This window comes from Pezoporus flaviventris, unplaced genomic scaffold (assembly GCF_033815535.1).
Source record: "Pezoporus flaviventris isolate CSIRO_AGI_PZ_B2104156 unplaced genomic scaffold, CSIRO_AGI_Pfla_v1 ptg000002l, whole genome shotgun sequence".
Lineage (NCBI taxonomy): Eukaryota > Metazoa > Chordata > Aves > Psittaciformes > Psittacidae > Pezoporus > Pezoporus flaviventris.
This window is the reverse complement of record NW_026892550.1, coordinates 4,221,984-4,237,214: the sequence shown is the minus strand read 5'-3', so window position 1 is coordinate 4,237,214 and position 15,231 is coordinate 4,221,984. Positions and strand designations below refer to the sequence as shown.

The window sequence follows — 15,231 nt, the reverse complement described above, 5'->3', positions numbered from 1 at the left end:
GTTTATTTTACTGAACAATTAAGCTAATAGGGTTTGTGTTTTGGCTTTTTGCTTTGCTCTTGAACTGAAAAACTTGGAGGCTCTGTTCCTCCTCCCTCCAACTGCCTGATGCACACTCATGCTTCAAAAGCAATGCCATCATTTGAAAATCACACACAACCATCAACAGGAGGCAGAGCCATTTTCACTAACCCATCACAACTACCAAGCCAGGCAATATTGTTAACTTCCTGTCTAAATATGAAGGGTAAACCATCTTCTTGTTGATTTACTCCTTTACATATAAGAACAATGAAAGAAAGAGAAGAATCTCTTCCTCCTTGGCAGGTGGAAGAAGGATCTTCATTTGTTCAGAGAGCTGTCCTTGCCTGAGAAGGTGCTATGAGCAGTACCTGCAGAAGTTATGTCTCCAGTGGCAATCTCAGGACTTCACAGGTTTGCCTTCAGTTAGCACCTCGTCACCCTCCTAATGGCCTTAGCTAGGCACTGGCTAGGGAAAAGGGAGAAATATCCCTCCTCTTTGTTGGATGAAAAGGAGACATAGGCTAGGGCCTATTGCAACACCAGCCTATTGTTAGCATCTCCTGCAGGCTCTGCTTTGGGTTTCAATTAACATCAGAGAATAGTTGGGAAAATACTGAATCCTATTGAGCAGTTTTCCAGAAAAGGCTCTGCTGTTGCAAGTGGTTTTTTAAATACTTTTGTGGTTTCCAGATCTGAACAAGGACTATCTTATAAATAGAGCACTGAGAAAAGTATGTCCAAGAGAGGCCTATTGAAAATGATGGAATTAAGATGTGACTTGGGAAAAGAAAGGATTAATACCCTGGCTAATCTAAGCATAACTAGAAAATGTGGTTTTCATCATCCTGTATGAAAGGATGTTGTTCAACACACCCTCCTGTAACTAATAAGGGTAGAACTAATTTGATAAATAATACACCCCTAGAAAAAGGATTATTGTAGCAGTAGAAGGAGTGATTTTTATAATCGATGTAAAATAGGTAAAGCCCTGAGTGTCACACCTAGGATATTGGTTAGTAACGCTGAGCGAGAAGAGAGCTTATGATTCACAGGGTCTGACTTGAAGTTCATTTGCAGAGGAGAGAATAAACCATTTTATGTGGCTGATACATGCTACACACATAAACACTTTAAGATAGATAAATAGATGTATTTACATATACATTACAATGCAGTTACTTTTTACTCTTTCACGTGTGTATTTGTGTATTCTGTGTACATTGCTTATATAAACATGTATCTACAGCAAGAAGTATATATAATGCATTCATAGGTGTTGATATTTACACTTGCATGCATGTGTCATTAGTGCATGGATGTTAGCATACATCTCAAATGACTGCACAACCCCAGGCATGGCAAAGGGTCTTTAGATGCGACGACCAATGTCAGGTACTATGCCTGCAACGAGGAGTTTAGCAGTATCTGGAGGGGGGGGGAAGAACTTCCTGAACGGTTCCCACATCCCAATAACAAGAGAAATTTGCTGCTGAGGCCGGGCAGGGACAGATGTGGGTGACTTATTGGGGTTTATTTGGGATTTTTTTCTTTCTTTTTTTTTAATATGAATTCCTTAATTCAGACCCAAGCTTTTTACCTTTCCGTAGCTTCCCTGGGACTGTAGCATCCCAGTGAGATCCAGGCCTCTGCCACAGGCTATAGGTACCCACACAAAGGGGCAAGGGGAGATGCTATCGTAGGCAGACCCTCTGACTGGGAGATGAGAACAGCAGAGGTGTGTGCACTGAGTCTGCAATAGCCCTTCTCCTTCCCTCTCGTTCTGTCTGAAGTCTGTTGTATATTTGTTCCTTCACGGCTCCTCGTCCTTAGATTAGATTTCTCCTTTCTCATTACCAACCTTAATAGACCCTTCAGACCTCATTCCAGCCCCAGATATTATCTGACCCGTATAATTAATTAATTATAGCCCAAATATTATAGATTATTAAAAATAGCATAACTAATAGTGTAATATCTCAAGCTGTCGACTTTAATAGTCAACATTGTCTTGGTCTCTCTTATCAGGCTGGGACACCCGGTGAGAATATTGATTTCTGGTAATTTTAACCATCATCTGCCATCCTGATGGGTAATTGTCAGATTTTCACCAGAGTCAGAGCTCATTTGAAATCGTTAAACCGTCGGCAAGGCTCACAGTTGATCTTAATGTTTCCTTTTTCTCCCCCTTCAATATGTTTCAGCAACAGAGAGGAAAAATAAATAGAGAAAGAGAGACCAAGCGAGAGCTGCCTGTGTGCCAGCCATCTGATTTCTCTTTTATTTCATCGTTTACACTGAGGTCCCCGAAGGGGCTGCTTGTGCCATCCCCCTGTCTCTTCCATCCTTTCATTAGAAATAATAATAATTATTATTATTATTAAAATAACAATAATAAAATAAAGGGGCTGCTTGCTCCCAGGCTGCATCCCTGCTGCCCCGCAAACGGGATGCTGCTGCTCTCGGGGCATCACCGCAGCTAGGGAGATAGGGGGAAGACTAGGAAATGGAGGGATGCAGAGCACCCCGTTCTGCACCCCCACAGCCAAACCTGACCCACACACATATACCCCGAAGCTGCTTCTCTCGCTTGTCTTGGCCGTGCCGGGGGCTGGGGCCGCGGGCGGGGTACCTAGAGGTTGGTACCTGAGATGTTGGGGATGCCCCCTCCTTGCCCCGCATCCCGCATAGGGACTCCAACCTCCTGCCAACAAACCCAGTCGACTTTCACGAAGTACGTGAAGAAAAGCCCCTGCAGAGGCGATCCCAGCCGCGATAAGTGACAACAAGGCACTTCATTAGTATTGCATAGAAACTCCGGGCTCGGGGAGATAAGCGCCCAAATTAGGAGGCGGGAGGAGAAGTGGCTGTCTCAACAGGGGTCCGTCGAGCTGAGGTTTGAAGGGCGATGGGGAACTGTGGGTACCGCTGTCCCGCTCCCCCTTGTGACCCTCAGGGGTATCCCTCTGTCCCATGCACCCCCTATCCAGCAGCATCCATCCCTGGCTGCCCCAGGGGCTGCTGCTGGGGGGGCCGGGAATAAGCCGGCAGGATGGAAGGGAACTGTTTAATAGATCCTCCGAGGATTCCCCTAGAGCATTATTTAAACTTCTAATTATGATTCATGTGTGTGATAATATTAATTTAATAATCAAGGAGCTGTGCAGGAAGCATTAACCTCAATTAAGCTCATTACTACCCTAACCTGGAATCCCCAGGGCTTTTAAATCTTCTACTATGAGGACCTGACACTGCATTGATAGAGGGCGAGATCTGCTTCAGAATCTTCATTTTTTCCCTAAATCATTTGGCTTCGTGGATAGAATTAATTAATTCCCTGATTTTGGCTCGGGGTGGGGGGGGGTGTCCCATTTTCCACGGGAGAGCCGAGCATCCCGAGGTGACCGCCTGGCCCCGGTCCTCAGCTCTGTCCTGCGGGGAGAGACCCTCCGGGGGCACCAAATCAGGTTGAGACCGAGAGCGCTGGGCGATGCAGGGGCTGGCCACAGAGCCTAATAATAATATAATAATAATAGTAATAATAATAATAAATAATATAATATCTAGGGAACCCACTCAGAGCAGGAGACAAGTTTTGGAACCCAGCTGCATTTGAAAAGGGAATGGAGAGAGACAAGAAGCCCATGGGAGCTGCAGGACCCCCCAGCTGGGTAGATGTGGGCTCGGTATCGGTGCTGCGCGGAGGGACGCGGAGGCTCCGCGCCTGGTGCAGCCACACCGGAGTGACCTTCTCGACTCAGTGAGGGCTGCTAAATTGCTTTACCTTGGCGATAAATGCTTTTAATTACCCCGGAGCTTCACACCCGGGGGCCGGGGCGGAATGGTGAACAGGCAAAGTAAAGATTAAGAGGGAAAATAAAATGATCGTTCTTTAATCCGGAGTCCGCTGAAGTCTAATTTGGAATTCGGTATTAACTAATCAAGCCTGAGGCCGAAAACCTCTCGGGTCCTCCCCGCCGGCCTCGGCACAGACCAGCGGGAGCAACCGCGGTCCACAGCGGGGATGGGCAGAGCCCTATGCGGGTCCCCCCTCTCCCTTACAAAACCAAGGGACCGCATCCACTCTTTAGACCTCCCAAAGAGACACAACCCCCCCACCCCATTTCCAGGAGCACTCGGTACTCAGCGAGTACCCGGGGGGATCGGGAGATGCTCTGCTCGCCGGTGCCTTCAGGCTTGGTACCTCCCCGCAGGTATCATTCAGCCCAAGTACCGAGATGGGCATCGCCGCGGCGGGCGGCTCTATTTGAGAGAAGGAATCCTTCCCATGGGAGCTTTCCCTGTCGAGGAAAAGGGGCCAAAATACAGGGCACTAGCTCTGCGAGGCGTCGATGCTGCCCTTTGCGGGGTTCCCTGCCACCCACCAGCACCCCGTCCAGCTGCTCCCGCAAGGCAGCATTTCTCTCCCGGGAAAAGCTGTTGCTTTTCCCTCCTCTGCAAGGAAAAATGGGAAAGATTTTCTTCCTGGAGAGCGAAAAGGGACCGGTCACCCAGCCAGCTCACGGGAGAGATATTACATGTCACAACTCATCTCGGGCCCCGTAATCAGCCCTAACTTTCTGGTGAACAGATAACCAGAGATGGCAGATGGATGGCGATTGCACAAATGAGGCTCTAATTGACAATCAATTGTGATTAGGAGCAATAGAACATCTTTATAACACTCGCTTTAAACCGCCAACAAACAAAAGGGCCAGGCTGCATGGGGATTCAGTCGGGATGGGGGGCGGCAGTGCCTCCCCCCCCCCCTTCGCCAGCATCCTTAATGCGCCACCGTACCCCGGGGTAGGGCGGATCTGTCGGTGCCCACAGGGCCGGTGGTGCCTGCGAGCACATCAGGGTGCCCAGGAGGTGCCTCTTTTTGTGGGTGCTCCCTGGGGATGTGGCTCCTTTTCCTCCAAGCCCCCAGGAATCTGCGCCAATGTCCCCGTCCGGGCGCTGTGCACACAGATTTAATTCTAATTAGGTTTGGGGGCTTATTTCCTACAATGTAGTGACAAGGGGGATAAAACCTATCCGTGCCGCCACCCCCAAAACACACATTCACTCCGAAAAGGGTACAAATGCAGGCGAGTGCCAGAGCCAAGTCATTGGTACCCACCAAAATTCTCATCCACTTTCCCTAGATAATATCCCAGAACTGCGGGCAGAAGTAACGGGAGGGGAAATTACCCTAAAGAAAAGAGAGGAGGGGAAGAGGAGCTGTTACAAACAAACAAACAAGCAGATAGGGGGGGACTTTCGTATGCACATGCAGATTAAAACTTCGTTCCTAGCAGCCCCGTCGGTAAGGTCAGGGAAAGGGGGAGAGGTAATTACCTACACATGATCAGAGATTATACATATACCATTTCAACCCGGGAGGTGATTTATAGTTTAAAGATAAAGCGTAATAAAGTCATAAAAGGGAAAGGACACTGTTGTGGTGTCTGATTAAAATCTAAGGGCTGGTGTATAATATATGAGCGGGGGCTGCTGTGGGCTCCGGCTCCACGGGACTCCCCTGGGCCCAGCCCGCTGATGGACTAATCATGTCCAAGCCCTACCAAAATTACAAGCTGATTGTTTTACCCATTATTTCTCCCAACTTTTAATTTCTGCTTTCTAAAGGATCATTGCCCGCGGTAATTGCAAAGGACCTGTCCTTGTATGTGTCACCAGCCTCAAAGACGGAAAAAAAAATCTCATTTTCCTTTTATGCTTTCTCTATTTTCCTACATCCCCCCCCCCCTTTTTTTTTTTTCCTTTGGCAGCTAATTCAAACCGAGTAGCGACTGGAGCGTCCAAAATAAGAATGAAACGGATATGATCAAAGCACACACGGCTCTACTCGAAACGGAAGGAAATGAGGTCGGGGAAGAAATTCGGGGTTTATAATCCGCAGTTAACTTTTATTCCCATCTCCTAATTTCCCGTAACTAAACCCACTGTTAATAAGAGAGTATTTTTTTCCTCTCTTTACCCGAAAGAGGAAGTTGGGGCTGGTCATCGCTTTACTCCCGCATGGGAGGGAACAGACCTTTTCTCACAGTTACTCAGAATTTATTGATCGTGGTGTTTTCTCTTGTGCCGTTTAAACGTATTCATTTTCTTCTGGCACATACATTTGATATTTAATTGTAATTAATTAGCTAAGGAGGAGAGCGAGAGAGGCGAGGGGGGGGGAGGGAATTCTCAGACTCCAGCCCCGCTCCAACGGGTAACCCTCAATTCCATCATTTTCTCCTTTTGTTCTAATTAAATAAAACCAGAGGGGAAGGGAAACAGGTGCTGGGCGCTGACACTTCTGCACCCCCCATACACACACACATATAATCCCCTTTGGATCATCTAACTCCGCTATTAGGGATGGGAGACCTTAGATTCCCATTTTCTACGTATAATATCTTCTTTATATTGATCCCGCAATTATTTAAAAGAAAGCGTCATCTCCTCCCACTTCTCCAAATAAGGCTATTTAGATGCTTTCCAGATGAGTGGAGGTGTGCTGAAACAGAGCTGACAGCCAAGTATATCACCGCCACCACCATCCTTCACCCGCTCTCCCTCTCTGCCCCCCTCCCCCGGCGCACACTTTCACCGTGTCTCTCCTCCAGTGATGAAGATTACAGACTATTACAGGCGAGGGATTAATTTGTAGCCAATTACAACCCAGTGCTAAATATGAATGCATAAATAAGATACAGCCTCGCGCCTGTGTGTACGTGTGAGCGGTGGGGGGGTAGCCTGGTGAGGATGATGAGAAGGAAGAAGGAGCAGCTGAGCGGAGGCTCTGAGCAGAGCATCACCCTGTGACTCCCGGCGGCTCCGGCCGGCTGGACCCCGGGAGCCCGGAGCCCGAGCGGGGCCGGGGAGGAGTTTCCAGCTCAACTTCGCCGGAGGAAAGCGGAGGGGGGCCGAGCAAGGAAGAGGGGGGTGGGAAGGGGGGGGGGGGGGGGGGGAAGTTGCAGCCGAGAGGGGCTCTGCAAAGAGACATGAATGTGAGCAGAGACAAGGTCGGTGACATCTCCATCCCGGCAGCGGCAGCCGCGGCGGTGACAGCGGCCGGCATCGCCGGGGAGTCCTGCGGCTTGCACGGGGAAGGCATGGACAGCCATGGGGAGCAGCGGCTCTCGGCCGGCGGCGAGCTGCCGCTCTACTCCTGCCCTGGGAACCGGGACAGGCAAGGGGACAGCCAAAGCAACACTCCCGGACAAGAGGGGGCAGTGGCCGCACTGCCTGCGGTGCACAGAACCACCTCCTTCTCCGTGCTCGACATCCTGGACCCTAACAAGTTCAACAGCAAACGGAGGCACTGCGCGGGCTTGTACAAATCGGTGGGGACCGAGTTCACGCTGGGGGCAGAGGATAAGCCCGAGGACTCAGGGACGGAGCTGGCCGAGCAAAAGGTTCTCGCCGAAGACTTCGAGACGTGCAAGAAGCCCGCAGGCCTGATAAGTAAGTGGGGCTGGGGACTCGGAGTCCCCCCGGGACTGGGGTTGCGCCCAGCTGTCAGAGGAAGGGGTTTGCATGCTTCTTATTCCCCTCTTCCTCCCCTGGCATCCTTGGGGGCAGCCGGCTCTCGGCGCAGTGCGAACGCTCCCCGCGCTGCTGCTACTTGGTGTAAAGAGGTGGAAAAACTGCGTTTGATGGGGGAGCGGATCGCCCGGGGCTGGCGGCGTGGCACCGGCCGGGCTCCGCTCCCTGAGAGCTGAGCAGGGACACCCCGGCTCTTCGCCCTGTGCACCCCTGCAGCGGCAGGATCAGTCCCGGGGGCCGGGCCGGGTGGGAAGGGGAGTGATCCCTCCGTCCTCATCCTCCTGGGAAAAGGCAGCCCGGGATGCGAGCTCTGGCTCAGGGAAACTCGAAAGCGGCTCGTGGAGCTGAGGCTTTAGGGGACGCGAAACCCGGCCCCGGGGAGGCGAAATCCTCTCCCCGTGTCCCCGCTGTCCCCAGGCACCCAGGACATTCGCGTCTCTCCCCGCCTGGCTCCAGCGCCGCTGCCCCGGTCTCTCCCTCCCTCCCTCGTTCCCCGTTGCTCTGGGCGACAGATTCAATTTTCTCTCTCCCCTTGGCTTTTTTAGGACAAATCAGACTAATTGTGACAAAATGCTGGTTATCTCTGGAAAAACAATTAAATTCCTTCGATTACATTTAAGGTAAAATGTGCTTAGCAGCGTAAAGAGGTTGGATAATGGGAGAAATCGCCCCAGAGTGGCATGTAGGACTGCCTGGATCGATATCCTATTATCGAATTGTGCATATCTCTTTCAAGCACCTTGCAAACTCTTCCCTAACATCTAAATTATAGGGTCAAAATTCGGATAATTACTCGATTAAAACCTATTACACTTATTAGGGCTCGCTATTGATCGGGAATTGCATTCGACCCAAGCTCCAGATTGCTTTTTTTTTTTTTTTCCTGGTCCAAATATCCCAACTTTCTCACCTCTAAACACGGCGATTGTGGGAATAGCGGAGGGTTTCCGGGAAAAGACGGTAGTTGTGGAAAAATATCTATAGCTACTCTGTATCCTGAGAAGGGAGAGAGAAGCCGGCGAGTAGCGGGGGAATAACTTCTTGGATTGGGAAAAATAAATTCCCTGTGCCCGGGACGGGAAAGGAAAACTCGGAGCTTCCTAATCCCGCCATAGCACGGTTCGTTTAATTAAAATTAGGCGGGGAATAAGGTCTGGAATCTCCATCCCGAGATGGAGATTTTCTAATCCTCATTTTCTCATCTCTAAAGCAAAAGCGAGAACGGGGCAGTAACAGAACTCGAAGGCGATTTTTAACGGCAGAGCGTGGCTGGGGTAATTATTCGTCTAAACTCATCTGACTTTTTGTCATACTAAATAGATCTGGGCGATCAGAAAGACTGACGAGGGCAGCCTATCGCTAATCTCACACTTTTATCTCCAGACAAGCAGAGAAATGTATTTCTCTCCCCCCTCTTAAAACAAATCTATTCGAAGGCACCACGGCTCGGGGTGCTTCGTCTGCGGACATTGCGCCCTTGGGTGCTACGGCCTTGGTGTGGCAACGGCCACGAATAGAGCTGGGACTGCTCGAAAATCACGACAATTAATTCCTCTCTTTCCCCATCGTCATTAACACTCGCTCAAACAGTGATTTTATTTAGGTGAAGTGCTCCGAAAAGTAGCGCCTGCACCAGGCAAAACCTGAGGCTCGCCGGCATAAGGGAAGTTCGGAGAGGGTTTGCCACTCACCGCTCCTCAAACTCGTTTAATGTGACAAAGCAACGCTTAAAACTCCGTTTAAAAATAACATTTAACGTTTTCCAGAAGCAAAATCTCAAATCCAGCGTCTATCCCAGTCGCGGTTGTATTCGCGCTGCTATGCTCTTGTTTAAAGAATGTTTTAGTGGAGGTACGGGTGGGATTTCGTGGAGTTTACTGGGGAAAAAAAATAGACTGGCACACGAGCTGTTCTTTGCCTGCTCGAGGTGAGTGGGAGCGACGTGTCGGCTCTATCCCATGCGTGGAGATCCACGCACTTCTTAGGAATTGTTGGTGCAGGAATTGGGCAGCGCCGTTCCCGGGATGTGCTACAGGTTGCGAGTGGCAGCGTGTCGGGCCGGGGAAGCTGCCGGCGCTGAACTGAAAGCTGCCAAGGGCTCCGCATGGACCCCCAGTTATCCAGGGATATTTTATGATGGGATATTTACCGGGTGAAAGGGATTGCATACAACTTCTCTGCCCCTTTCTCTCCTAGCTAGCAAGGCATACCCGGTGTTAGCCAAAATCAACTCGTTGAACAAAATGCACTTTTTAAAAACACCCCTAATCGCAGAATCACAGAATGCTTTGGGTTGGAATAGACCTTAAAGATCGTCTTGTTCCGGTATCCTGCCACAGGCAGGGCCACCTTCCACTAGACAAGGTTGTTCATACGGGCTTTAGGGTGTTGGTATTAGGGCACTGACCACGTTTGAGGTGAGGGCTCAGGATTTTGAGGATTAAAAATAACCGAATTACGCTGGGGTAAGGGTGGCAAATGAGCGATTCAGTTTCTATTTCGCTACCTCGGTTAACCAAGTTAAAGTGGCCCTTCATGGGGGCTTGCCGGGGGTGCTTCCCCGTTGTAGGTGCGAGTGGAGGGAGGTTTAGGGTGTCTGAAACCTAAAAAAGAGAAAGGATTATATTGGGTTTATAAAGGATTACATTGATGGGCTCCCTCCGTGTCCCCGCAATCTCGGCCCAGCAGCGTGGGGATTTGCATCCCGGTTCCCCCAGAGGAGCCCTGGTGGGGTCAGGAGCCGCCGGCTCTCTGGAAACGGCGATCCGCTTCCAGGCTTCACGGTGACAGAATGGTCAGCAGGAGTCCAACAGCCTTAAATATCGGATAATTACCCTGTTCTCCAATGGAGACTCGTTAATTGGAGCCTAATATAAACCCAAATAAATTAAATGACCGTTAACTAGTTTGCACGTTACACAAAATGAGTTTAATTAAGTTTGTATCTGCTCTGCTAATCAATACAAGAATTTACTCCACTTTAATACTTCCATCTCAGGAGGTGACAAGAGGTCAAACCAGGCGGAGGAAGGGTTAAAAATGCCAGAGTAAAAACCAGTAAATTTCCCATGGATGCAGACATTTCTGTCACTAAAATTGCTAAAAGCGATGTGACATTTTTGCTGCCCGCTTCCAAAACGCTGCTCGGCCCGAGCGGGGACTTCTCCCGGCCGCAGCTCCGGGGATCCCCCATTGCCTTCCCGAAGGCCTTCCCGGCCTTTGAGGTCCATGCCCTGCCCTGGCCACGTCTCCTGCCAGCTCCTGCCCAAGATGAGTGGCTCGGAAGGGGCAGCGCTGGCAAAGTCCCCCCGGGCTGCGCAGTCCTTTCCCAGCTGCAGCCCTCGGAACGGCTCCGAGCCCTGTCCCGGCTGTTTCCGAGCCCCTGTACAGCGCAGCCGGATGAACGGCCGCGCAGCAGAGGGGTGCCCGGCCCGGCCGCATCCCCACGGCTTGTCCCGGTGCGGCGAGCACCGCGGCCCTGCTTCCCGAGCATCCCTGTCCCAGTAACAGCGGGGTACCGTCGGTTGGGGTCACTCCACGGGGAGGTAGAGGACGGTGGGGACCGCGGTCGGGACCGGGCGGTGAGTCCTAACCGCAGCTCTCATTGCCCGCAGAGGACGGCGACCTCTACAAGGCCGACGACTGCGACCTCGACTACAGCAGCCGGCCGAGCCGCAGCCCCGACAGCGAGCTGCCGGACGACGAGGAGCTGTGCAGCGAGGAGAGCGGCAGCACCAGCAGCAGCACCAGCAGCTCGGCGGCACCCGGCGAGGCCGACGCGGGCCACCTCCACGCCGAGGCGGGCGAGGCTGGCGGCGTCCCCCCGCCTCCACCACCGCCACCGCCGCCCCCTCCGCCCCAGCAGCCGGCAGCGGGTCCCGGCGGGACGCAGCAGAGCCAAGCGGCCAAGCCCAAGAGGAAGCGGACGGGCTCGGACTCCAAGTCGGGGAAGCCCCGTCGGGCGCGGACAGCTTTCACCTACGAGCAGCTGGTGGCGCTGGAGAACAAATTCAAGTCCACGCGGTACCTGTCGGTGTGCGAGCGCCTCAACCTGGCGCTGTCCCTCAGCCTCACCGAGACGCAGGTCAAGATCTGGTTCCAGAACCGCCGCACCAAGTGGAAGAAGCAGAACCCGGGGGCCGACACCAGCGCTCCGACGGGCGGCGGCGGGGCGGGCGGCGGGGCGGGCGGAGGGCTGGGCGGTGGGGCGCTGCCCGGCGGGCTCAGCCCGCTCAGCCACTCGCCGCCCATGGGCAACCCGCTCTCCATGCACGGGCCCGGTGGCTACGCCGGACACCCCGCGGGCGGGCTGGTGTGCGCCGCGCAACTGCCCTTCCTGCCCAGCCCCGCCGTCCTCTCGCCCTTCGTCCTGGGCTCGCAGACTTACGGAGCTCCGGCCTTCTACACCCCGCACCTATAAGCCCGACGACGCTTGATCCTTCTCCTCTCCTCCATCCTTCTCTCGGCCATCCCGTCTCCGAGCGGCTTTTCCCTCCGTTCCCGAAAGGTGAAACCAACGGCAGCCCGGAACCGAGGGCGGAGGGGAAGGGGCTCCCCCCCGGGGCTGCTCCACCGGCCGCAGTCGTTTCTACGACCCTTTTTGTACACGGTGTGTCCGGACTGTGCTTCTGAGGGGAAGGGGAGGAAGAGGAGGAAGTGGAAAACCTCCCTTTCCCGTGTACATACACGTAGATGTAAATCCTCGTTACCTGTATTTTTATTTTCCCCGTCCCTCGTTGCTATGTGAGCTTGATTATTTTTATTATTATTATTTATTAATTATTATTCGTTTTTATTCTGGTCTGGCCACTCGTAAAAGACTTCGAACACAAAAAGGTTACGTACCCATTTGACTCTCAGGGTAAACCAGACCTATCGGTCCTGTCCCTCGGCTCCCCCCCCCCCCCCCCCACTCCCCAACTTCCCCACCCGTGACGTCACAGTGACGACAGTTGGGTTTTACATACGTCATTCTTCAGCGAAAGTCGGACCCGGGGAGGGGGCGGCGGGGTTGGTTTTTTCGTTGATCGTTTTTGTATATTTCTGGTTGTTACAACAAAAAAGAAATGATAAAAGAAGAAGTTTTAACTTTATAATTAATGTATAAGGGAATCGTGAGCAAGAGATGACCTGGAAGCACTTTGTTTGCTAAACACTTTAAATCAATCAATAAACTTGAAGGAAACGGCCGCTTCCGTGGTGGCGAGTCCCTGGGTTTCGGCTGGTTTGTTTAAGACAACTTGCCTCTGGCAAAGCCCGCTACAGATGTTTGAGTCCTTTTTTCGTTCCGTTTATTTCATATCCGCAAATGAGCTTTATTCTAATACCCCAAGAAAGGTCTTTCCCTTCTTAGTTCCCTTATTCGCATTGTCTTAACTGGCTTTGCCGATCGCTGGTGTGCAATATTAAGAACAACAAAAAATACATCGTTTTTGCCTCGTGAGAGAATCCGAGCTCTCCCGTGTTCCCGCAGCCGCGGAGGCCGGGATTTGGGATTTCTGTACATTTAATAAACCGGCTCTTTCATTCCGATTCTGCCACTTTAAGAATAAAATGGTCTTTCCGTCGCCTTTCCGCTGGTTTTAAACTAGAACCAAAGCCGCCCTTTTTGAATCCTTTCCTTACTTAATTATCTTTTTTCTCTTAACCTCAAAGAAAAAGTCTATCACGGCTGTGAGCATCCCAAATGAGCTGCTTCTCTAGCCCGGACCTTTTATCCCGTTTCCACACTTCCTCCGTGATCTCAAAAATCACGCCGGGGAAGAGCGAGCTCTCTTTCCACTAGTTCTTAGGTTTGGGGTGTGTGTGTCTTTTGAGGGTTTTTTCCCTTTCCCTCCCTATTTCCTCCCGCCTTCTCCCCCAGCCCAGGAATTTGCCGACTGCCTTCCCAGGGGTGATTTTAAGAAACTGGCCTTTTACGGACCGATTTTGGGGAGCAAAGAGAGGGGATGAGAGTTTCGCATCCCCCATCCGCACCCGCTCCTCGCATCGCCGACCCCGGTGCCGGGGTGCGGGGTACCGGGGCTCCGCTCTCCCTCAGTTCCCTCCTCCTGGTCCCCTTTCTTCTGCCCCCGGCCTGGGCTGGCTGCGGGGCTCTGCGGGGAAGAGGCACCGCGTCCCGCACACCCGCTGCAGAGAGAAAGGAAGACCCAAAATCTTTCACCCTCCCGTAGAAACACCGTCTGCAGCCAGCGCTGCTGTTACAGGCAAGGGGCGAGAGGAGGTTCAGAGCCCCAGGGACGCGAGTTGCGATCGGCTGGGTGGGCGCCTGGGGGGAAGATGCGGGCAGCCCTGCTCCGTTCCGCGTATTCATCTCCTTTCACCTCGAAGCGTGCAAGCGCCAGAAGTCCCCGAGCAGACTCGTTTGTGTCTCTGAAAATGAGAACTTTCACGACAAAAAAAAAGGTTTTCAGGGAAAGTATTTACAAATGGCACCTGCAGTACAGCTCCGCGCAGCTTTCACTGGTAGGAAAAAAGCGGCTCCGCTGGGAAATGGATACTCAAGCGACTATTTCACACTGTAAAACTAAACCGTTGCTGACCAGGTTGGAGCTGGTGCTATGAGCAGCTGAACTCTTAGCTCAGATGGGACATGACCCAGTTTAATTAAGAGATAATTCAAACACCGGAGCTCAAAACAATTCCCTTCCAGGTGGAGAACAATTAAGCTCTAACAGGGAGCTGCTCAGAGATCCCGAGTAGATGATTTTCCTACTCCACGTCAGTTAGCATCCCACCGGTGAAACATGTTCTTGTATTATTACTCACAGCTGCTGGAGGAAGGAGTCAGCCTGGGATTTCCTAGTCATTAAACTCCAACAAGGCTTTTCACGTTTATAGCAGTGTGGAAAACAGAGCCACAGGTATCTGTCTCAGAGTAGTTTAGGAAGTTGTTGGTAATCCTGGCTCAAATGTCTCATCCAGAGGTCTGAACTCACAGAAGTCAAGAGCAAAACTGCAGAGCCTCAGCTCTTGTACATGTCCTTCCTGGTGTGCAGAGCATGCAGCAGCACAGAGCATGCCATATCCTCAAGTCCCAGATCCCAGGATACTGCCTGTATACAGAGGCTATTTAGAGCATCAGCACCACAGGGTGAACCCTCAGACGGTGCTCCTTGGTCCATGGTGTTGGACCAGGCTGCACGGTCGCAGACCTGGCATTAAGAAGCTTGATGGTATCAGCTGAGAAACACCCCTGGTCTGAGTGCTCAGCACCCATTGTGTGAAAGCCAAATGCTCTCACTGCCTGAAAGTCCTAGCTCAGACATCAATGCTCCTGCCTGTTGATGCTCTGGCTTTCTAAGAGAACAATACACGGATTGATGCAGCAAGCTGAGGTTGCCACACTAGATGGACACAGCCAGCCTCACAGCTCCCACACTGACATCCCGCCCACCCCCCAGCAAGGCCCAAAAGCTGATTCCCATGTAGTACCTACCTGATGTACCCACTACACTACACCGCACACAATGCTCTCTGCTCCTGCATAGGGTACCTGAGGGGATGCAGCATGTTTTCAGTGAGTGATCAGTAGGAAACAGAGACCCTGGTACAGCATAAGCAGAACCTACTGTCTGAGGGGAAGACAAGCAGGACGTGTTTGCTCTGATTTATCCTGTGAGTTAATTATTATTTTTTATATTACTTTACTATTTATTCATAACCTTCAGT

The 15,231-nt window shown here is 51.8% G+C and overlaps 1 protein-coding gene across 1 annotated transcript; it reads left to right on the top strand.

Annotated features, from left to right (window-relative positions):
- Nucleotides 1–6,782: 6,782 nt before the first annotated feature.
- NKX1-1 (NK1 homeobox 1) lies at nt 6,783–12,445 on the top strand. The gene is made up of 3 exons (XM_061464745.1): nt 6,783–7,479; nt 11,175–11,377; nt 11,453–12,445. The coding sequence occupies exons 1-3, from the start codon at nt 7,017–7,019 to the stop codon at nt 11,978–11,980; spliced, it is 1,194 nt and encodes a 397-aa protein (XP_061320729.1). The 5' UTR covers nt 6,783–7,016; the 3' UTR covers nt 11,981–12,445.
- The last annotated feature ends 2,786 nt before the right edge of the window (nt 12,446–15,231 follow it).

What these genes read in the sequence shown, in the direction of transcription:
- NKX1-1 (XM_061464745.1), top strand. Translation starts at nt 7,017, where the DNA reads ATGAATGTGAGCAGAGACAAGGTCGGTGACATCTCCATCCCGGCAGCG. An exon ending in GAAGCCCGCAGGCCTGATAA is followed by an intron (nt 7,480 to 11,174) that starts GTAAGTGGGGCT and finishes CATTGCCCGCAG; the next exon opens with AGGACGGCGACCTCTACAAG. An exon ending in AGGCGGGCGAGGCTGGCGGC is followed by an intron (nt 11,378 to 11,452) that starts GTCCCCCCGCCT and finishes GGCGGGACGCAG; the next exon opens with CAGAGCCAAGCGGCCAAGCC.